This window comes from Leuciscus leuciscus, assembly GCF_965113295.1.
Source record: "Leuciscus leuciscus genome assembly, chromosome: 19".
Taxonomy (NCBI): domain Eukaryota; kingdom Metazoa; phylum Chordata; class Actinopteri; order Cypriniformes; family Leuciscidae; genus Leuciscus; species Leuciscus leuciscus.
Genome location: NC_138743.1, coordinates 14,953,490 through 14,975,312, shown reverse-complemented (window position 1 = coordinate 14,975,312; position 21,823 = coordinate 14,953,490). Strand labels below are relative to the sequence as shown.

General features: G+C 38.7%; 1 protein-coding gene across 1 annotated transcript in view; it reads right to left on the bottom strand.

Annotated features, from left to right (window-relative positions):
• The window catches only part of LOC309482875 (pleckstrin homology domain-containing family G member 3), a 148,450-nt gene that overhangs the window by 115,379 nt on the left and 11,248 nt on the right, over positions 1-21,823 (bottom strand). Inside the window, exon 2 of the mRNA XM_082148448.1 lies at positions 6,107-6,173. Within this exon, the coding sequence (XP_082004574.1) occupies positions 6,107-6,155 (49 nt within the window). The 5' untranslated portion in view covers positions 6,156-6,173. The remainder of the gene's footprint in view (positions 1-6,106; positions 6,174-21,823) is intronic.

Here is a 21,823-nt window from a genome sequence, read left to right as displayed (position 1 = left end):
TCAGAGATATCGACATAACCGATCGGCTCCGAAGCGAAAAGAATGAATGGTGGGTGCATCCACTTCCCTGTTATACCCGCGCTGCAGGGCGGGGCGTGGATTGCGCACCTGCCAAAGCTCATTTGGCTTCATTTGTATACTATATCGAAGACATCTGGCTCCCTGGCGTGATCCCATCAGTCGGTACGATCGACTAAGTCGAACGTTACCCGACTGAAAGGGAACTGGGACATGTTTTGTTGTGATTCTCCATGTTGACTGATTTGGGTATATGGAGAGAAATAAATGTTATTTTCCTCAGTCTGCAGCATTGGACTGGGCTGGCCATTTGGACGCAGACATGTCCAAGTGATCTGATCTGACGTGTACGCAGACTGGTGCATAGATATATACACACTAGATGTCGCCTTGTCTATGGCAGTTCATTGGAACGAATGTCTTTAAGGCGACATCTAGTGTATATATCTATGCACCAGTCTGCGTACATGTCAGATCAGATCACTTGGACATGTCTGCGTATAAGAGGTAAAAACGATATAAATACTGTTCGTTTTCTCACACAAACCGCTCGTTTCGTGTCTTAGGCCATCAATGTGTACTTACGATGGGGAATTGTTTAATTTGGACGACGGGGAATTGTTTTAATTTGGACTCTGTGCTTGTGTTTTGAGACCGTGACCATAGACCTGCATTATATGACTGACAGACAAGAACGGTTTGACCTAAAAATATCAAAATTGAAACTACTGCGGAAAAAAAGACACCTACATCTTGGATGCCCTTGAGGTAAGCTAAAACATACCAAAAATTAATTTCAAAGTGAACTATCCCTTTAACAGTCAAACAAAGAGCCTGTTGTATAAACAGTAGTTTCAGCATTTGAGTTCCCCATTACACTATATTAAAGGTTCCCAATTTTGTTTTAAATAGGTTTACATGCATCCAAGATCAAAAAATACTTTCATTTTCATTACATTGTCGTGTAAATGAACAGCCAGACACAGGTTCACAGATACAAGTTTTCGGTTTTCAGTTGAAAACGGTGTCGTGTAAGTTAATAACTAATGATTTTTACAACGGAAATGAATCAATTAAAAACGTACTTAAATTACTTTTTTCTAGATCTGCAGTAAAGCCAAAACAATCTCTATTCCATTAATTTCCTATTATCACTGTAAAGCTGCTTTGAAACAATCTGTATTGTAAAAAGTACAATATAAATGAAGGTGACTTGACCAAATGTTAGATGTTCACTACACCAAATAGTTATAAATTGAACAAAACCATATAACCTCATAACAATTAAATAACTCCAACTAACAAGTTTATCCAATTTTACCCGCATACATACAGCACAACTGACATAGAGAAACACAATAAATAGCAAATCGCAAGTGCCTGATTGTTTATCTTTGCCAAATGTAAACTATACTATTATCGCCCATCTCTAAACAGCTAAATGTGGACAATTAATAATATAACTTAGTTATTATTTAATAACTAATTTAATATAAACACTAAAATCATGAATTTCAGTAAAGCTGCTTATGAAAATAATGTGTATTGAAAGATGTGTATTTGATTGGAGAGATCATGTTCTTCATACAAAGGACATGTTTAAATGAAAAACCTATTGAATAACTAAAGCTAGGGTCTGTGGGTGGCCGTCAGCACAATGCTATGCAATTTTAGTCTGAAGGAGTTATGGGACAGTTGATGGATTATAACTTACACTCAGGTGCCCCCCCACTCTAGATCCCCTAACTTTGATGATCCAAAAACTGTACTTGTAAAAACAACCCGCCACTATGTCCACAAGCTTCTCAAAACAGTGAACTAAACCAGCTGTTTTCAATAGGTGAGGCGCGCCTCCCCTGGGGGGCGCCAAAGAGCCACAGGGGAGGCGCGGGCATGACACGTACAGAAAAAATAACTATACAGCTCTATTGATATCGGTAATTGTGTGTGCGAGTATTATCTTTAAAATGCGTTGTTTCCTTGTCCCAAGTCAACAGAAGTCAGCATCAAGGGAGGAGACAGGACCCAGCAAAAAACGTAGGAAATATGATCCTGAGTACTTAAAGTTAGGTTTCACTTGGTCGGGGTCCGAGGCTGCACCTCTGCCGCAGTGTGTGGTCTGCAAGGAGGTGCTAGCAAATGATAGCATGAGACCATGCAAACTTCGGCGTCACATTGAAACTAAGCACGCAAATTTAGTGAACAAGCCAGTTGAGTTTTTTGAGATGAAACGTGATGATTTGCAGTCACAAAAAAGTATAATAAAGTATAATTTGGCACTATTAACATGACAGAAGCATCTTATCGTGTCGAGCTACGTATAGCGAAGGCAGGCAAACCCCATAACATTGGCGAAACATTGCTACTTCCTGCAGCTAGAGATACGTGTTCAGTGATGCTGGGAGAAGCAGCTGCTGCTAAACTTGACACGATCCCTATCTCTGACAATACCATCCAGCGACGAATATCCGCTACAATTGAGAATCACTTTAAGCATGCAGACGCAGTTAAGAAAATTTGATGTATTCCACTTAATACACAATAAAACAATATACAATAAGATTTGTTAACAACATACCTCCTGGTGTTCTTCTAAAATGAGGGCAAGCCACAAATCCTTGAGTAGGCTACAGTTTACAAACCCGTGGGAACGGATTGCGAAAGCGTGGGCACGGTTTATGAATTTGTGAGTACAGATTGCAAAAACTGAAGGCACGGTTTACAAATCTGAGAGCGCGGATTAGAAACTCGTGGGTACGGTTTATTAATCCGTGGGCACGATTTGTTAAACAGAGGGAAGAGTTTGAGAATTCGTGAGTACGGTTTATAAACTGAGCGGACGGATTGCAAAACCGTCGCCACGGATCATTAATTTTTTTCTCCCACAGGTGACTTCCCGGGCTCCGTAATACGGTGTGTTGTCTTGAATGCATAAATTGGTTGGGCCGTAGGGTTGATGTCGCTCTTGTAGCGCAAATTACGTGAATGACGCATTTTGTTTGTTGTTTAAATCTGAGTTTTTATGTGGCTGAAATCGTAAAAAAAAAAATTTGTTCGTAAAAAAAAGAATCTGTTCGATCTGATAACATGCCTTCAATGCAGTTGACTGTTAAATGTTATGTGTTCCGTAAACAAACAGCGTTGTTGTTCATTGATCAGAGAGCTGCCCATTGTGCTGATTTTGTTTGATATTTGCTAAAGCTATTTGCTTCCGCCTGCTCCTTTCCAACTAATCCTTTTATATTTTTATTTTATTTGTTTGTTTTTTTGTTATTAAATTCTGACTGTTTGGGTTGTATTTTGTGGTTTTAAAATTTTGTTTTGCTGATTGTTCGAGATAAATAAAAATGAAATGAAATGAAATGAAAATACGATGTGCATCTCCTTCAAATGTGCGCTTAAAGCCCAGACACACCGTGCCGATTTCAGCTGTCAGGTGTTGTCGGCGGTAGCTTTGGCGCCGATTACACATGTTAAGCATGTTTTGTTGACTTGTGGTTAGGCCTACTGATGTTCAGTGATTTTAAAAGTAGCCTCAATTAGGCTTGCATGAAGTTGGAAATTATTTGCTGTTGCAAAGAATCGTTTATGAATGCACTTTTAAGAAAGTTGTGGAAATAAAATAATATTTACATTTTATCAGTTGTTATTGAAACTCATCATTGCCTGGAACACACAAAAGATGGCATTTACTGCAGAGGCGTGTGTGGGTTAGGGCAGGCAGACGGGATTTTGGGGAAGGGGGGGCTCGGCTGTCCTTACCTACTCTAAGGGGTGGCTCACATTCACCCAATTTGAAAACCCCTGAACTAAACAATATATTTACCAAAAGTGAATTTTTTTTTATTTTATTTTAGCCCCTCCCCCCTGCCCCTCAAATACTTAGCTACGTCCCTGATTCAAACGTGCAGTCTGGCTCACACACAGCAAGTCTGCTGCGGTGCGGTGGCCCTGGAACCCGGCTGCTCCAGAGCCTCTGAAGTTGAAGTGAGTTTCCCCATGTGTAGTTTAAACACACGTTTAACTTAAAAGTTACATTTGTAATGAATGTATTGTATGCTAAAGACGATTCAGCTGAGCATCAGCAAAAACAGCTACAAAAATTTGCCTACGTTAGCCAAAATCAGCGGTCAAATCACTCCCTCGTGATTTGATTGTTGTAAAATGTAGTCTATACTGTTGCTAAACTGCGGGACGCGTTTGATAATAAAAAGCTATTAAAAGTACCAAAATTGACGCAATAGACGCTGTTCCAAATGCGGCGGGCGCTCCGAAACACACCGCAACGAGACAAGCAACGTATATTTTGGGCTTCGTGTGCACATTTAAACGATCAAATATGTCAAAATGGCTGTCTTGGAGATTCACTTAAACAGTTTATTCACGTAAATACAGTTTATGTCTTAAATGGGCGTTAATAGTTGGGAGAAAATATGATGCGTAATAATGATTAGATCTGCATTTGGTCTTAAAGAGGCAGCAGTCTAATAAACCTGCTGACAATTGCTCCATTAATGTGAATCAAACAACAAAAGGCAAAGAGAAAATCAATCACAGCTCTTGAATGAATAATTTTGGCTTTTATAAGCTTTAACCTATCTATGATAAACTATGCAGTGTTATTTTAAATCTGACTTTATTAGATGTCTTTTTAGCCCATATTACTCCTGAACAGTAATGTCAGACATTACTGAAATTAAAGCACTGGGTCTATAATTTGTATATTTGTTTAATTGTATACTTTTTTTGTTTGACCATGTGTTTGTACTTTGTTTTTGGTGTCCTATGTCTTCTGTATATAAAACACAAAAGCCTGCACCCTTCTGCATAACATACATGTTTTATTTGTTTTGTTAAAGCATTGCTTTTTCTTTTGCTATAGATATTTATTTTACATTTCAAAATATAAAGCAATATTAATTATGTTCTAAATTATTTTTTTACCTTTTTTTTTTTTAAAAAACAATAACAAAAAGAACCGATAAGAATACCGTTAAAGTACCGGATCGATAAGGAGTATCGGTAAGAGTAGTAATACCCTTAACGATACCCATCCCAATTGGCAGCAACGAATTAAAAGTTATGGCCAATTTAACTGTGATTAAATTCAGTATATATACGTCTGCCATATGTTGCCACCCCTCAAAAATTCTAGATCCGCCCCTGCACAGCACATAAATTGTATTCTTATCTTACAAAGCAAACTGGACAAAGTGATGATTCCAAAATCCCTAGACTTAAATTGTGGACCAACATTTCAACCCTTTTGACATGAACTTTGACACAAGAGAAAGAGACAGAAAACAGACTCAACATAGCTCAGATGCCTTCAAAAACAATGCTAGACAAACCAGAAAAATCTGACCCACAACAGGAGGATGCTGAAATATCTACATACTTGGGACAAAAATGTAAAATTTAAGTTTACGAAGATGGAATGTTTTTGTTAGTACACCTGTTTTTGACAAACGCATTTCAAGACTCTGTCTAGCTGTTTTTTAAACAATGACATCTTGTGAGAACTTTGAATAGGAAACGTGTCTGATCAGTGTGTGGTGTCATTATTCAGGGCTTTCTCAATGCCAACTAGCCATTTAGACAGACTAGTCAATTATAAAAATATGTAGTTTTGCACATAAACTTGTAAAATGTTCAAAATTTTTGTTAAGAGACACAACAATAGATACATGGCTCTTGTAGTCTATAGTCTGAGGTACAGGTGATGACTCTAGTCATAACAGTGCTAGAAAAGCTGTTTTATTGTGTTACAGCATCTACCAGAAGGGGATACTTGAACCTTTCTAACCAGCCATCTGGTGCACCTCTACAAGTGTAGTAAAAAAATAAAAAATAATAATAATAATTTTAAAAAAAAGCATGGTAAATTATTTTGACTGAATTTATACTATTCTTGTATTCACTGAACCAATGATCAAAACACATCATCTAACCAACAAAATTGCCATAATATGGAATAATAATGAAGTACATCAAAGTTGAATTGTATTGAGTAATGAGTTAAACATTTGCTTTGGCTGTGAGAAGTTTGACTCCACAGTTTCTATGCAGAGCAGATGTGGTGTCTTACCTTCACCCATTGGGAATTCATGGGCCGTGCTATGGGATTTCTCTGGCATGGCACTGAGGCCTCACTCCTGTAAATCAGAGTAAAATAAGATGTGAACATCTCATGCAAATTCACTCTCTGACAGTAGGTGGTGTAGCATTTCTATAGCATTTCCTTAGTTACCGCTCTACACAAAGAAGAGCTACGCTTAAAAAACACTACTTTAACAGGCTTGCTACTTTAACTTTAACTTTTATGGAAGTAAAATAAAAAGAAAATGTCATCAAAACTTTTATGAAGACAGTCAGTTCCTACCACAGATACATTCATATAAACCCCCAATTCAATATTAATTTTTTTCTTCCAACATTTACAGATGTCGTAATATTTCCGACATATATACAGTGAGGAAAATAAGTATTTGAACACCCTGCTATTTTGCAAGTTCTCCCACTTGGAAATCATGGAGGGGTCTGAAATTGTCATCATAGGTGCATGTCCACTGTGAGAGACATAATAAAAAAAAAAAAAAAAATCCAGAAATCACAATATATGATTTTTTAACTATTTATTTGTATGATACAGCTGCAAATACGTATTTGAACACCTGTCTATCAGCTAGAATTCTGACCCTCAAAAGACCTGTTAGGCTATGTTCACACTTAGCGTCTTTTTTCAAACTGCCAGCGTCTGTTCTACATTATAACCCTATGGAGTGAACCGTTTTTTCAAAAAAGTCCTGAGCGCTTTTTTAGACGCCACCGCCGGCGTCTTTTTCTGCAGCTCAGAGCGTCTTTTTAAGTTAAAAAAAGTTCAACTTTTCTGAAAAGAACGCCCTACGTCAAGCGCCTTTTTGACAGCTGACCAATGACAAGCGAGTAGCGAGACCTGTCGTTTCCATAACAACAAGAACAACTGTCTGTCGTGCACCCACAAACGTCTTTGTGAACCGACATTCTCCTCCCCGGTAACTTCAAAAGCCAACGCAAGAGCCAACTTTCTCTTTCTCGACATTTTTTGCATCACACAGCACTAGGCTACTGTTGCAGCTCTTGTTATAGCAGCCCGGTCTCACCCCAAAACATCATATACTTACGCGTCTTGACCATGCGTCAACATACGACGAAAAGGGTACCCCTTTAACGTCAATAGATGCAGACAGAAGCGCACCAGCAGCGCCTCCTAGCGGTACCCTAACGCATACCTAAACCTAACCATAGCCCTAATCGTCACATATGGACGTTATGGGACCTTTTCGTCGTATGTTGACGCATGGTCAAGACGCGTCAGTATATGCGCCAGCCACAAAAGACGCGCTCGGCTGCTATTTGTAACCGAACGCTGCCAGCGGTTTTTTTTTGCTAAAAAAACGCCGTTGTCAACTTTTTCTTGTCAAAAAAGACGCTAAGTGTGAACATAGCCTTAGTCTGCCTTTAAAATGTCCACCTCCACTCCATTTATTATCCTAAATTAGATGCACCTGTTTGAGGTCGTTAGCTGCATAAAGACACCTGTCCACCCCATACAATCAGTAAGAATCCAACTACTAACATGGCCAAGACCAAAGAGCTGTCCAAAGACACTAGAGACAAAATTGTACACCGCCACAAGGCTGGAAAGGGCTACGGGGAAATTGCCAAGCAGCTTGGTGAAAAAAGGTCCACTTTGGAGCAATCATTAAAAAATGGAAGAAGCTAAACATGACTGTCAATCTCCCTCAGACTGGGGCTCCATGCAAGATCTCACCTCGTGGGGTCTCAATGATCCTAAGAAAGGTGAGAAATCAGCCCAGAACTACACGGGAGGAGCTGGTCAATGACCTGAAAAGAGCTGGGACCACCGTTTCCAAGGTTACTGTTGGTAATACACTAAGACGTCATGGTTTGAAATCATGCATGGCAAGGAAGGTTCCCCTGCTTAAACCAGCACATGTCAAGGCCCGTCTTAAGTTTGCCAATGACCATTTGGATGATCCAGAGGAGTCATGGGAGAAAGTCATGTGGTCAGATGAGACCAAAATAGAACTTTTTGGTCATAATTCCACTAAACGTGTTTGGAGGAAGAAGAATGATGAGTACCATCCCAAGAACACCATCCCTACTGTGAAGCATGGGGGTGGTAGCATCATGCTTTGGGGGTTTTTTTCTGCACATGGGACAGGGCGACTGCACTGTATTAAGGAGAGGACGACCGGGGCCATGTATTGCGAGATTTTGGCGAACAACCTCCTTCCCTCAGTTAGAGCATTGAAGATGGGTCGAGGCTGGGTCTTCCAACATGACAATGACCCGAAGCACACAGCCAGGATAACCAAGGAGTGGCTCTGTAAGAAGCATATCAAGGTTCTGGCGTGGCCTAGCCAGTCTCCAGACCTAAACCCAATAGAGAATCTTTGGAGGGAGCTCAAACACTGTGTTTCTCAGCGACAGCCCAGAAACCTGACTGATCTAGAGAAGATCTGTGTGGAGGAGTGGGCCAAAATCCCTCCTGCAGTGTGTGCAAACCTGGTGAAAAACTACAGGAAACGTTTGACCTCTGTAATTGCAAACAAAGGCTACTGTACCAAATATTAACATTGATTTTCTCAGGTGTTCAAATACTTATTTGCAGCTGTATCATACAAATAAATTGTTAAAAAATCATACATTGTGATTTCTGGATTTTCTTTTTAAGATTATGTCTCTCACAGTGGACATGCACCTACGATGACAATTTCAGACCCCTCCATGATTTCTAAGTGGGAGAACTTGCAAAATAGCAGGGTGTTCAAATACTTATTTTCCTCACTGTATATATTGGAAAAGGATTGCAATGCAGTTTGGCCAAAATAAAACAAAAGCAGTTGCCGATTGTGTGTTTGGAGCAAAAACTGGTCAGTTCTGGATGATGGACAGTCGACTGGTGCATCTCTAATTACGGTGTTTCATTGATTGGTATTTTGTATTAATTGATCTGTTGAAATCCTGTTTAATACTGTCACCCTAACTGGGATCCTGACAATTTTTTTGTGTCAGACAAATACTGCCCTGATTTCAATCATAAGATTAATCTCCTTGATTGGGATTCTGTGACTGGATTTGTCTGTCAGTATTACATTAATTAAAGAAGAAGAAAAAAGCCTCACACCATGGAATAACAACCACACCAATGAGCTTAATAAGGCAGCTAAGAAGATGGAGCGCAGGTGGAGGAATACGTATTTGGGGTACCTGGAAGAATAGTGTCTCTAGCTACAGAAGGGCCAGACTGAGGAAAAACCAAAAGCTATGACAGATCCTGATATTCCCTCCCGGCATAGCACTATGAATTTATGAATGTTTTCTTCAATCATAAATTTGAGGCCATCAGAAAGAAAACTACACATCTTTGACTTATATCTCACTACACTACAAGCAATTTAATTATTTTAGGCGCGTTTCCATTAAAGAAGATTGGCACGTTTCCATATAAAAAAAAAAATTCACAACCATCTTCATATCTGCAGAGAAATTATCAGTCATGATTTAGGCCCCACCACACTACAGAGACTATACTTGTTAGTTACAAAAAATTACCTACTCGTATCATCTGATCGCAGCTATATATTCCTTCTATTGTTAGATCTTAACACTAATACCATAGACAATTTTGGATAGGCTTGAGAATCACGTTAGCATTTGTGGGCAGGCATTAGCATGGTTTAGAACCAATCATTTTTGTTTGTGTAAATGAGGAGATGTAAGATCAAACACAAGTTATGTATGGAGTGCCACAGGGAGCAGTATCAGGCCCCATGCTTTTTTTCACTGTTCTTCCCCTGGGGAACATTACCCGGAAACATGAAATTAGATTTCATTGCTATTCTAACAACACCCAGCTTTTTATTTCTACATGACACAATGAGGTCATGACTCTTCAATTCTCCAAGTTAGCAGAGTGTATTGGTGGAATCAATCATAGGACTAAATGCCACTAAACAAAAGATGCTAGAATATATGTTGCTCAATGGTTGTACCCTTGTGTCATTCTTTGCAGATAAGAACCTGGGTATTACGCTTGATCTGTCTTTTAATGGTCACATTGCTAATGTTTATAGAAAGGCCTTCATTCATCTCAAAACAAAGCTAAACTATGACACACAGTGTCCTGTGTCTGATGCTGAAAACAAATGAATGCATTAATAACCTCCAGACTAGATTATTGTAATGTGCAACTGAGTGGATGTCCTGTTGGCTCTATAAATAAGCTCCAGCTGGTTCAAGAAGAATCAAGAAACATGATCACATCAGCCCAATATTATCATCTCTACATTGGCTACCAGTGCGGTTTTGTATCAGTTTAAATTTTTTGCAAATTGCTTACAGAGCCTTGATCGGCCCAGCTCTGCAGTACTTATGCAGTCTTTTATGGTGTTATAATCAGGGCTTGACATTAACACCCGCCAACCCACCAAATGCGGGTGGATTTTGCTCGTGGCGGGTAACATAGTCACTCCAACTAGCCACTTTGGCGGGTTGAATAATTGTAGTCTTTTCAAAAGGCATATGAAATAAGTGTGACACACTACAACTCCCATGAGTATTAGGGCTGTCAACGAATATTCTAAATTCGAATATATATTCAAATAGTTTTAAAAAACAGAATTTCGAAGGTGAAAATGAATATTCGAATCATCGAATGTGGAAAAACGCCCGCGGTAGAAGAGGCGCGGCTGTCTGCTTTGTGAGTGGGCGCACTGCCTGAGGGGTCAGGGACAGGTCATTTTATTTAACGTTAAACAGAAACATTACTAAAGTGTAGGCTACTGTACTGACTGAATAGATATTGCATGAATAAGGTAGGTTAGATACAGCAGTTTCATGCACTGCAGGCTTCCACTGGTTTGATTATTTACCGTTTCATGTCAAGGAAAAGTTCCATGTTTACCACAGCACAGCTCGCTCGGAGCGTTCAATGTCGGTTCTATATACTGTAAAACTTCAATTAATGTTAATAATATTTGTTTCAATCACTGAATGAAGCCTGCTATATAAGAGTTGCGACCTTAAATTGCTTGCACAAAACTCTTGATCAGCACTCAACATTTACTTATTGTTGTTGTTCATTCAAACCGTTATGCGCAGAGACCGTGACGCCTCATTCGCGCCGCAAGACCTCCAGACGCGCATAAACGCGTCTTTACATTAGCCGCGTTTCCACTGTCGGGCCAGGGCCGGGCCAGGGCTTTAAACGGGCCGTGCCGGGCTGATAGCCTCGGGCTAATAGCACCAGGTCTGCGTTTCCACTGTCGTGCCAGAAGCTCCACAGCGCTTCACTAAAACACGCCCGTAACACGCCTCTCTGGAACAACGTCACACTAACCCATATTATGGGATCAAATTCCCACCAAATATATAGCGGTCACGTATAAAAAAATAATAAGCGTGAATCAAAAATTTAAAAACACATGTAAAAATATATTGCACAAACTGAAAAAAAGAATGCAAAATGATCAGAATAGCAAACAACGTGGTCACGGATAAAAATATAATAAGCGTGAATCAAGAAATAACAAGTTTTCCTTGGTTTTATTACTGTGTTCTTTGTGCTTTCTTGCATTTTCTGCTCATATTTTACTCTTTTGTACGCTTGTGCTGTTTTTCTCTTCGCTCTTCTTTCTATGTTCTGCGCTTGCTTTCCCAAATGTTGCAGTTCGAGTTTCATGTAAATTAGGGCGGGCTTAAGCGTCACCATTGGTCCACTAGTTCTAGATTGACAGCTACTCCTCTAGCCAATCAATCGAAGAGGGGAGTTGACGTCACACCAATGTGACTCGTGGCTACTGATGCTTATGTGGGAGTACAAGCTGTTTATGTTTGTATAATTTCTTCAATTCCATTATAATATACTAAAATGTTATTTTCTAATACTTTTATATACTGTTCAATTTCTTATTTGTGCTTTGTTATGTGCATTTATTAAATGAATTATTTTCGCTTGGCATACCAGCGTGATTACGTCACCGCACACTTCAGTGGGTGGTGCGTGCCCGTGATGCACTTCATTCTGAGTAGGGGGGTTTTCAAGATGGCGGAGTGAGTGGTTACACTTTTGCAGGCTCCGGTAAAAAGTTTATTTTTAGTCCTTGAAATGTGATAAACTAGTGTAACAACCCCTCTACTAAACAGATATTTAATGTAGTGTCGACATCATGTCCGACCACAATTACAATTTGGCTGCTCTCCACGAGGCATGTGACGATTTTGACATTGAGGGAGAAATGGAAGCTGAGCAACATTCATCCAAAAAAGACAAAATTAACAAAGAACATACGCCGGTTAAACAGCCAAATCCAAAGAAACAGAGACACCAAAGTGAAATTGAGGACGTGAATACTGGCGCTGCAATTCTTCATGCAGTACAAGCTCTGACCAGAAAAATGGACGAGCAGACGGAACTCTTGAAAAGTTTGGACAGACGTATCGAAGCTAACACAACCGCAACTAAAGAAAACTGTGCGCTTCAAAAAAAAATAGGAGGCCTTCAGAGAGAAAACAGCTTGTTAAAAGAAGCATGTGCAGAGCAAACCCGATATAAAAGAAGGTGGAATCTGAGGATGATTGGTCTCCCTGAAAAGGATGGCGAGGACACGAGAGAAGTTGTCATTGGGATACTGACAAGAGTTGTTCCAATGTCTGTGGAGCGGCTGCGCGACACCGTAGACACCGTTCACCGACTGGGAAGGAAAGGCGACGCCGCTACCTCAAATAATACACCGAGAGCGATCATTATTCAGTTCGGGATGAGAACGGTGCGGGATGATGTTTGGAAGAAATCGAAGGATGCGAGAGTGTGTAGAGACATGCACATTCGATTCAAAGAAGACTTCTCGAAGGAAGACCGGGAGGCGCGTGCAAAGCTGTGGCCACTGGTTCAAGAAGCCAGAAAGACGGGTAAAAGGGCATTCTTAAAGGAAGGTTACGCGCTGATCGATAACCGGAGAGTGGACCCCAATTGATCTCTTGTTTTGCCATCATTTGAATGGCTGTCAAAATTCTGCCTGCACTCACGTTTGACTGAGAATTATTATTATTATGTTTATTTGGTTGACATAAACGTTTTGATATGTAAGTATCAACACTACCCGCACTTTGTTTAATGCATCACTGAATATCCGGGGTTAAATAAGCTGATGTTATGATTGAAGTATATGGTCATTGATACGTTTATGACTCCAAAAAAAAAAGCACTCCAGCATATGGCAGTTACTGGTTGTTTACTTTGGTTACCTATTAAATGTTTTTAAAGCTGGACATAATTTTTTTTTTTTTTTTAAGGTAGTCTACAATAGCTTTCTGCCAAAATTTAGGAAAACACAACAAAGTAGACGAAGTTAATTCCATATTTAAATAGTCCTTTGTTACAATAGCTGTTCGGTTTGTAGTATTCTTTATTCCCTCTATAGTGTATAGAGGATTAGTTACACTAAACATGTAGATTTAGGACTAATGACTCATTCCTGCGCATCGATAACACTCTTTTGTGCACTGTTTATAAGCTATCTACTTATCACCTAAATGTTTTCCTTTATTTCTTTAAATACTAGGGGGTTGAAAGATAACGTAAAACGTAAGGCTATTTTTCTTTTCTGTAAGGAGCAAAGGGCTAATTGTGTGTTTTTGCAAGAAACCCACTCAGTTGAGGTTGACACAAAATTTTGGAAATCGCAATGGGGAGACTCTATCTTTTTCAGTCATGGAACGTCACGCTCGGCAGGAGTTATGATTTTGTTAAATAGATTTCCTGGGAAAATTATTGACCATAAAAGTGACCCTACCGGCTATTGGATAATGGTCGCAACAGAAATTAATAGTATAAACTACATTTTATTATGCGTGTATGGTTATAACAATAGAGCACACAACAAAAATCTCTTTGCATCCTTAAGTAAGTGCTTAGAAGAATGGAAAATGCTCTTTTCAACAGATAGAGTAATAATTGGGGGAGATTTTAACCTGGCCCCTGATCTTTGGTTAGACCGCCTACCATCAAAAAGACACTGCCACACATTTGATGAAACAATTGTTGATTTAATTACAAAGGCCAATCTAATAGATTATTGGAGATTGAAAAACCCAACCAGAAAACAATTTACCTGGTTTAACCCATCTAATAATGGCCAGTGCTCAAGATTGGATTATTGGTTAGTCTCAGAAAATCTAATTAATGAGGTAAATAGATGTGAAATTTCAGCATCACCCCTAACTGATCATTGTGTAATATTTTTGACACTTTCTCTGGGTGGAAGAGAAAATAACATAAACCCCATATGGAAATTTAATAATACCCTCTTGGGAGATACTGAGTTTTGCAATGCAGTTAAACAACTGGTTAAAGAAGTAGGTGAATTGGAAATGTGTTTTCTGAGTAAATGGGAATGGTTCAAGTTCAAAGTTAAACAGATAGCTATTAATAAAAGTAAGCAATTATCAACACTTAAAAAGATAAGACAAAGGGACATCATTAGCCACATTAATACGTTGTGCCGTAAAGATGATTTAACACTGGAAGAACAGACTGAATTAAACAATTTACAGTCCCATCTTGATAATATATATTTGGAAAAGGCCAAGGGAGCATTTATTCGTTCAAGGGCTCGTTGGATCGAAGAGGGGGAAAAAAACTCTTCCTATTTTTTTAGTCTGGAAAAACAAAGACAAACGAAGAAAAAAATTCGGAAATTAAATATCAATGATGTTATTGTTGAAAATCAAGAACAAGTAAACGAAAAAATCAAAGCATTTTATAGTAATTTGTATAAATCCCTTTTTTCTAAAGAAGATTGTTGCTTTTTTTTTAAATAGGATTCAGGGGTTTAAAAAGACAATGGATGATAACTTTAAACAATCTATGGAAGAAGAGCTAAGAATTGAGGAACTAGACTTGGCAGTTCGACAGATGTCTAAGGGGAAATCACCGGGAATAGATGGGATAACCGTGGAGTTTTTATTTTTCTTTTGGAGCGATATCAGAGAAATGCTATATAATGCCTATTTAGATTGTATCTCAAAAGGTAATCTTTCTCCCACTATGAAACATGGTCTTATCACTCTAATCCCCAAACCTAACAAAGATAATCTGTTATTGGATAATTGGAGACCAATTACCTTGTTATGTAATGATTATAAATTATTGGCACTTGTTTATGCTAATCGTCTGAATGAGGGATTATCCAACTGTCAATCAGCTTTCATGAGGGGTAGAAATATACATAATCATACCAGATTGCTTCTAGACATGCTTGACTATCGAGATCTCATTGATACGGATGCCTTTATTTTATTTCTCGATTTTTACAAGGCATTTGACACTGTTGAACATGCCTTTTTATTTGAAGTATTAGGTTTTTTAGGTTTTGGGAAAAATTTTTGTAAAATAATTAAGATGTTTTATACTGATATATATAGTTCTGTGTCCCTGAATCCTGGTATGACTCCTAGGTTTGAGGTGCTCCGCGGTATTAGACAAGGGTGCCCGATTTCTCCCAAACTGTTTATTCTAGCCACCCAATCACTTATCATGCTCATTAATCATAACCCCGATTTGCATGGGATTTCTATATTTGACAAGGAATTTAAAATTAGTCAATTTGCAGATGACACAGCAATCCTTTTAAGAAATAAATTCATGGTTGATGTTGCCCTTGATTCAGTATCGATATTCTCTAAAGCGTCAGGATTAACCCTCAATGTTAAAAAATGTGAGCTACTTCCCATTCACTCGTCAACGGATTCCATCATCTCTTCAATCGAGGTTAAATCTGAAGTGAAATATCTAGGAATAGTTTTATCTAAAAATGCTATCAGAAGGGAAGATGTTAATTTTTCTAACCGATTAATAGATGTGAAGAAATCTTTGAGTCGATGGCTTACCAGAGACCTCACTATCTTTGGTAGAGTTACTCTATCTAAAGCAGAAGGTATTTCCAAAGTAATTTATCCATGTCACTCCCTGTATATTTCTTCCGGTAATATCAAGAAAGTCAATTAAATTATTTTCCAATTCCTGTGGAAAAATAAAACCCATTATATAAGGAAATCTCAGCTTGTTAAAGAGTATGATATGGGTGGTATCAAAGCCTTGGATTTTGAATCAATGTTTGGGACCTTTAAGATTAACTGGCTGAAAACATATCTATCACAACCAGATTCTATGTGGTTTCACATTCCTAGACATCTATTTAAAAAAGTAGGAGGGCTTGATTTTCTTTTGCAATGTGATTTTGAGGTGACCAAAATTCCGGTTAAATTATCAAACTTCCACAAACAAATTCTCCAATATTGGAAAATGATATTCACCCATAACTTTTCTCCACATGAATCCACCTTGTGGAACAATAGGGTCATTATAATCAATAGGAAATCATTGTTCAGGTCTGACTGGTATAAAAAGGGCATTGTGTTTGTGAATGATATTATAGATGATAATGGTAACTTCTTGGAATATAAAGTTTTTTTAGACAAATATAATTTAAACTGTACGAATCGAGAACACAGCAAGATCTGTAAAGCAATTCCTGTACCATTATTACAGTTAATTCGAAGCACATTGCTATATGCAATAGTAAGACCCTTACCAACTTTACCAAATTTAGTTATTAATGATTGTAGATTAGTTGACTATAAATGTAATAATAAATATATTAATAATGTTTTGAAATCTAAATTGTTTTTTGATTATAACATAGGATTATGTGTACAGGTTCCGAATATGGTTGCATTGTCCATAGAAAAAACACATTTTAAATTCATTAAATGGCCCATTTCCCCAAAAGTCAAAGAGACTCACTTTAAAATAATTTATAAGATATATCCAGTTGCTGATTTTCTTAGAAAAAGATTCAAATTTGATGTAGACCCTTGTGTTTTTTGTGAGATTGCTGATGAGACACTGGAACACATGTTCTTCTTTTGCCCAGCGGCCAATAGTTTTTGGTCCGAGTTACATAATTGGATGTCACTTAGGATTGATAATATCCCTAACCTTACCTTGCCACACATCCTTTTTTATATGGATAATGTAGATTCATCAGTATCAGATTTAGTCAATATGATTATTCTTATGGGTAAATATCATATTCATTGCAGTAAGTGGAGATGTTCTAAGCCTTCCTTTGTTTGGTTTATAAATGATTTTAAATTGTTTTTTACCTCACTGAAAAAGATCAAATCTACTAAAATCGCAAGGAAAATGTGTAATGACATATCTAGGAAACTACTGTTTTGATTAATCTCCCCTTGTGTGTGTGTGTGTGCAGCTCCATAATTTTCTTTTCTTTAGCCTTTTCGCCTGTGACTTGTGTATTTCGAAGTAGCTCCCCCTTTGTTGTTTTGTTTTTTGTTGCTTTCTGTTTGGTTAGTACTTTTTGTATATTGACAACTTTTGTATGATTGTGTATTCTCTTTCCCCTACGAGAGTTTTGTATGTTGTTGTTGTTTTTTTGTCAATAAAAAAAATAAATAAAAAAAAAAAAAAACTTCATTCTGAGTAAATATAACAACAAAGAAGCACGTACTGCTGCGCTCTCTTTATTTCATTTTTCTTTAATCCTTACTCTTTTTCAGGAGTGCTGCACTTACTTATACAGGGGAAGACGGCAGTTCAATTTAACTTTACAAAGACTTTCAAGCAGTAAAGCTATCTGAACTCTGGACATAAATAATTAAATTCATCTTTTTTGAGATACATGAGAATGTTAATGTGCACACTGGTAATTGGTGTTAAACAATATTACTTGGCTCATGATGTCAATATGCTAAGGCTGCTGTAAGTAAAACATCCTGCAGTTATGAAACGCTAATTCGTTGCAAAAACTAAGTTAAAAACGGCCATTGTCTGAAGACTTTAGGACTTTGACCTGTCACCGGTACGCATTACCTACCTTTTTTTTTTATTAACCTCGCCAAATTTGACAAGATTATTGAAAATGATTGTGTTACAGAGAAGATATACAGAAACCAGTTGAATTTAATACAGTGATTTATTACAAACTTATTGTGTTTACTTACATAGCTACATAATTGCATATTACTTTAGGATTAATGTTTTAAATATAGCTTAAAATTTGAATACAGCAACATCTCCATCAGCGATAGGTAACGTTGTTTCTAGAGTGCCGCTGTCCTGCAGAGTTTAGCGTCAACTCCGATTAAAAACCTCACCTGTCTTAATTATCCTAAAGACGATGATTAGCTGGTTCAGGTGTGTTTGATTAGGGTTGGAGGAGCTAAACTCTGCACCCAGGACCGACATTACCCATCCTTGTTATTGATTAAATATGAAAGTAAAACGGCCAGTAGGTGGTGGCAAGTTACTGCTCGGAGAAGATCGACGCTCGCGGTGCCAGGTCCAGTGCATTAGAGGTGAATGATGGATAATCAGACAGGCATAACTGATCATTTCTACAAATATATGCCACCAAAAATACGACCTGAGGAGCTTTAGCACTCTCTCGACTCCCATACAGATATTTTCAGTCAGAGAAACAGAGGAAGCTCCCGAAAAAAAAGTTGCTTTATTTTATGATAGTCCGGTATAAAGAGACGAGACGTAGGCTACTGACAGATAAAATAAAAACATGACTGTGATAGCCTTTATGATTGGTCTGATTTCTTCAAGCGTATGTTTTTTTACTATGCGTATCTTCAAGCGTTTACTATGTTTACTATGGTAATGGTTAGCACGCATAGTCTTTTGCATCACAAACAGAAGGCATTCAAACATGAACGTGAGTTAAATTAATTTAAAAGTCTTTAATGCTGACAGAATCATCCGGCTCTGTTCGTAACCACTCCTCTAGCCCGAGCTGGCCCGCTCTGGCCCAAGGTATTCGACGGGCCAGAAATCCTGGCCGCTGGCCCCGAGTAAGCCCCGATCAAGCCCCGGAAGTGACAGTGGAAACGCGACTGGCCCTGGCACGCACTAGCACGGCCCGGCCCTGGCCCGACAGTTGACTTAACATTGAAATCACTCGCGCCAGACGCTCTATTCGCGTTTGGTGTGAACGCAGCATGAGGGTGAGGGCGAGAGAGAGAAAGAGTGCCTGCGAGTGAGGTCTGCGATCTTGGCCATTAGTTGATTTACTTGTTTTTGTGTAGGTAATACGTTGTCAAATATGTTTAAACTTAAATAAACTACCTATTGAGAATGAGGACATACTCATAGGTAGCTTGCTGTCACGTGACGAATTGAGCCCGTCCACCATTTTGGGAGGATACGCTATCGGTTGCCAGCATAGACAGTATCAAGCGGGAAGGAAGTCGACCGGAAGTTGAAGCCGGCCGCGTGCCACCATCTTGTAGCAGAACTTCACCTGCTGTTAGCATCCCATTGACTCCCATTCATTTTGGCGTCACTTTGACAGCGAATAACTTTACATCTGAGGCGTTTGAAGACTCCATTTGTCCATTATTTATTTCTAAAGAAACACGACAATGTATAAAATGCTCCATTACCTTGTAGCTTACGTTATGGCCCCGTAAAAACCGTTTTTGTAAAAGTAGGCTAACGATTGCGTCATAACCACACGACTCTCTGTCGCACAGTAGAGAGATTACCGTATTGACGGGAGGAGAAGCTCGCGGGCAATCGGGGGGACGTGGAGGCAAAATGACAAAATAATTAATCAGAATACCTAGCAAAAGTTTCTCCTGCTCCTAGCTCATGGACAGCTCCTACTCACACTCTCCGTCTCTGCAAGATTCGGAAGGGAATGATTCAGATTTCTCATGCCACAGCCACTAGAAGACAGACGGGTTGCTCACGTCACATCTACGTCGTCAAGCTCAGTTTGAGTCTGCGCGTCAGGAACGGAAGTCCTAAAAAAATCGCTGAAAATGGGCTTCACTTGCCTCAATTGAGTTCCAATGAGATGACTCTGTCCATTTCTTATAATGGGGCAACAGTGCAAGAGCAATACAGAGACGGAGCAGGAAAGACGGCTCGAGGAATTATAATAGAAATTACGAGAAAATTAAGAAGAAATGGAGAAGAATGCAGCAAAAGAAAAGGGTCCTTACAGGGAGAAACTTACTACCAATGCCAAACAAAAATGATTTTTTTTTTGTTACTTTTAAATTTAAAAATATGACAAAACTGTAACACATGGTTCCTACGGTTTCCACGACAATCGTGTGAGACACTGGAGAAGTTTTTTACACAGCAGTGTTTTCCAGGCATTCTAAAATAGTGCGGCAAACTCCTCTACTACCAATACAAACAATGAACGGTGCTGGCGGGTATCCTCCCAAAATGGCGGAAAGGGGAGGATGACGCGGTCTCTGAGGGCGGGGCGCTGTGTCGTGACGACATCTCCTCATTCTCAATACAAGTAGTTATGTCTCTTTGTATCAATTTGTCCTGTTATTGACGTAATGCGCGTAATTGACAAAATGCGCAACCAGATGTTTGAATAGCTCGAATATAGGCTATGCCTGCTGCGTCCAATGTGCATACTATCCATCCTAAATAGTATGTGACAATAATAATTGTCAATACTATTTAAGGCAGATAGGGTGGATAGTATGCACATTGGGACGCAGGGTTTTATGTGTTGTTTTTTTAGAGCGAATATTCGAACGTCATTTTTGAGCAATTTTGACAGCCCTACTGAGTATTACAGTACATGCACACAGTGTTGCCTTGCACTTGCGCGCTAGTGACCGACAACACAGAAACGAAGAGACAGATAGCTGCCCTGCTGGAGTTATGTCGTATGCCGGTGGAGCTATGTGGCGACATACTGTATAATACATAATACATGGTTTTATAAAAAAAATTACCTGTATTGTTATATATTTATGTAGTCTTGATTTGGGTGTGTACAGTGGTTTTACATTTAAAAGGGTTGTAAATCTAGTTCAAGTAAATTTTAGCACGCCATAGTCAACTTTTATCAGGTAATTTCACAACAACAAAATGTGGCTAGTAACTTTGGAAAACCACTAGCCACATTGGCTAGTGAGCAAAAAAGTAAATGTCAAGCCCTGGTTATAATCCATCACAGCCACTACAGTTGCACAATTCTGGTCTGTTGATAGGAATTTCAAAATCCACAAAATGAGATCCTTTTTCTACCTAAACTCTAGAATAGTTGTCTTAGGATTGTTTAGGACTCAGACACACTATGTCAACATTATATTTAATTTCTTCTTACTGAGCTATTTGTTAAGGATTTAATTGATTAAAGAAAATATAGAGAAAGTTGTTTCATAGCAACATGCAAGCAATAACTGCACCAACAGCAAGCTTAGGACTATGATGGACCTATGAAAATAAATCCATTTCCTTTGGTTCAGGACAGGCTATAAAACAAAAAGAACATTAGGATCCCACACCCAGATACCATTTCCTTAGAAACAAATGATCCTGCCAACCAGTATACCCTGTCATTTATCCTTTCATGTGGTCGTTTGTTTGACCTGTGCAGCAATGGTCAACAGTCAGCATATGTATTTATGTCACCATTGCCAAATGAGATTTGAGCCATATGGAAGTAAAGGAACAAACCCTTTCACACGTACAAATATTCTAGCTGACCCCCTAGCATGAGTGTAAGGGGACCATTATTTTAGAAGGCATCACCTGATTATTTCCATGGTGACGCATTCAGATCAGGAGCCAATAGCGCTGTATGACATATGTATCGCTTTTATTTCACCCCCATGTTAGTTTACACCGCAATTCAGAGAATCGGATCTGTAAACATTATGTGGTTGAAAA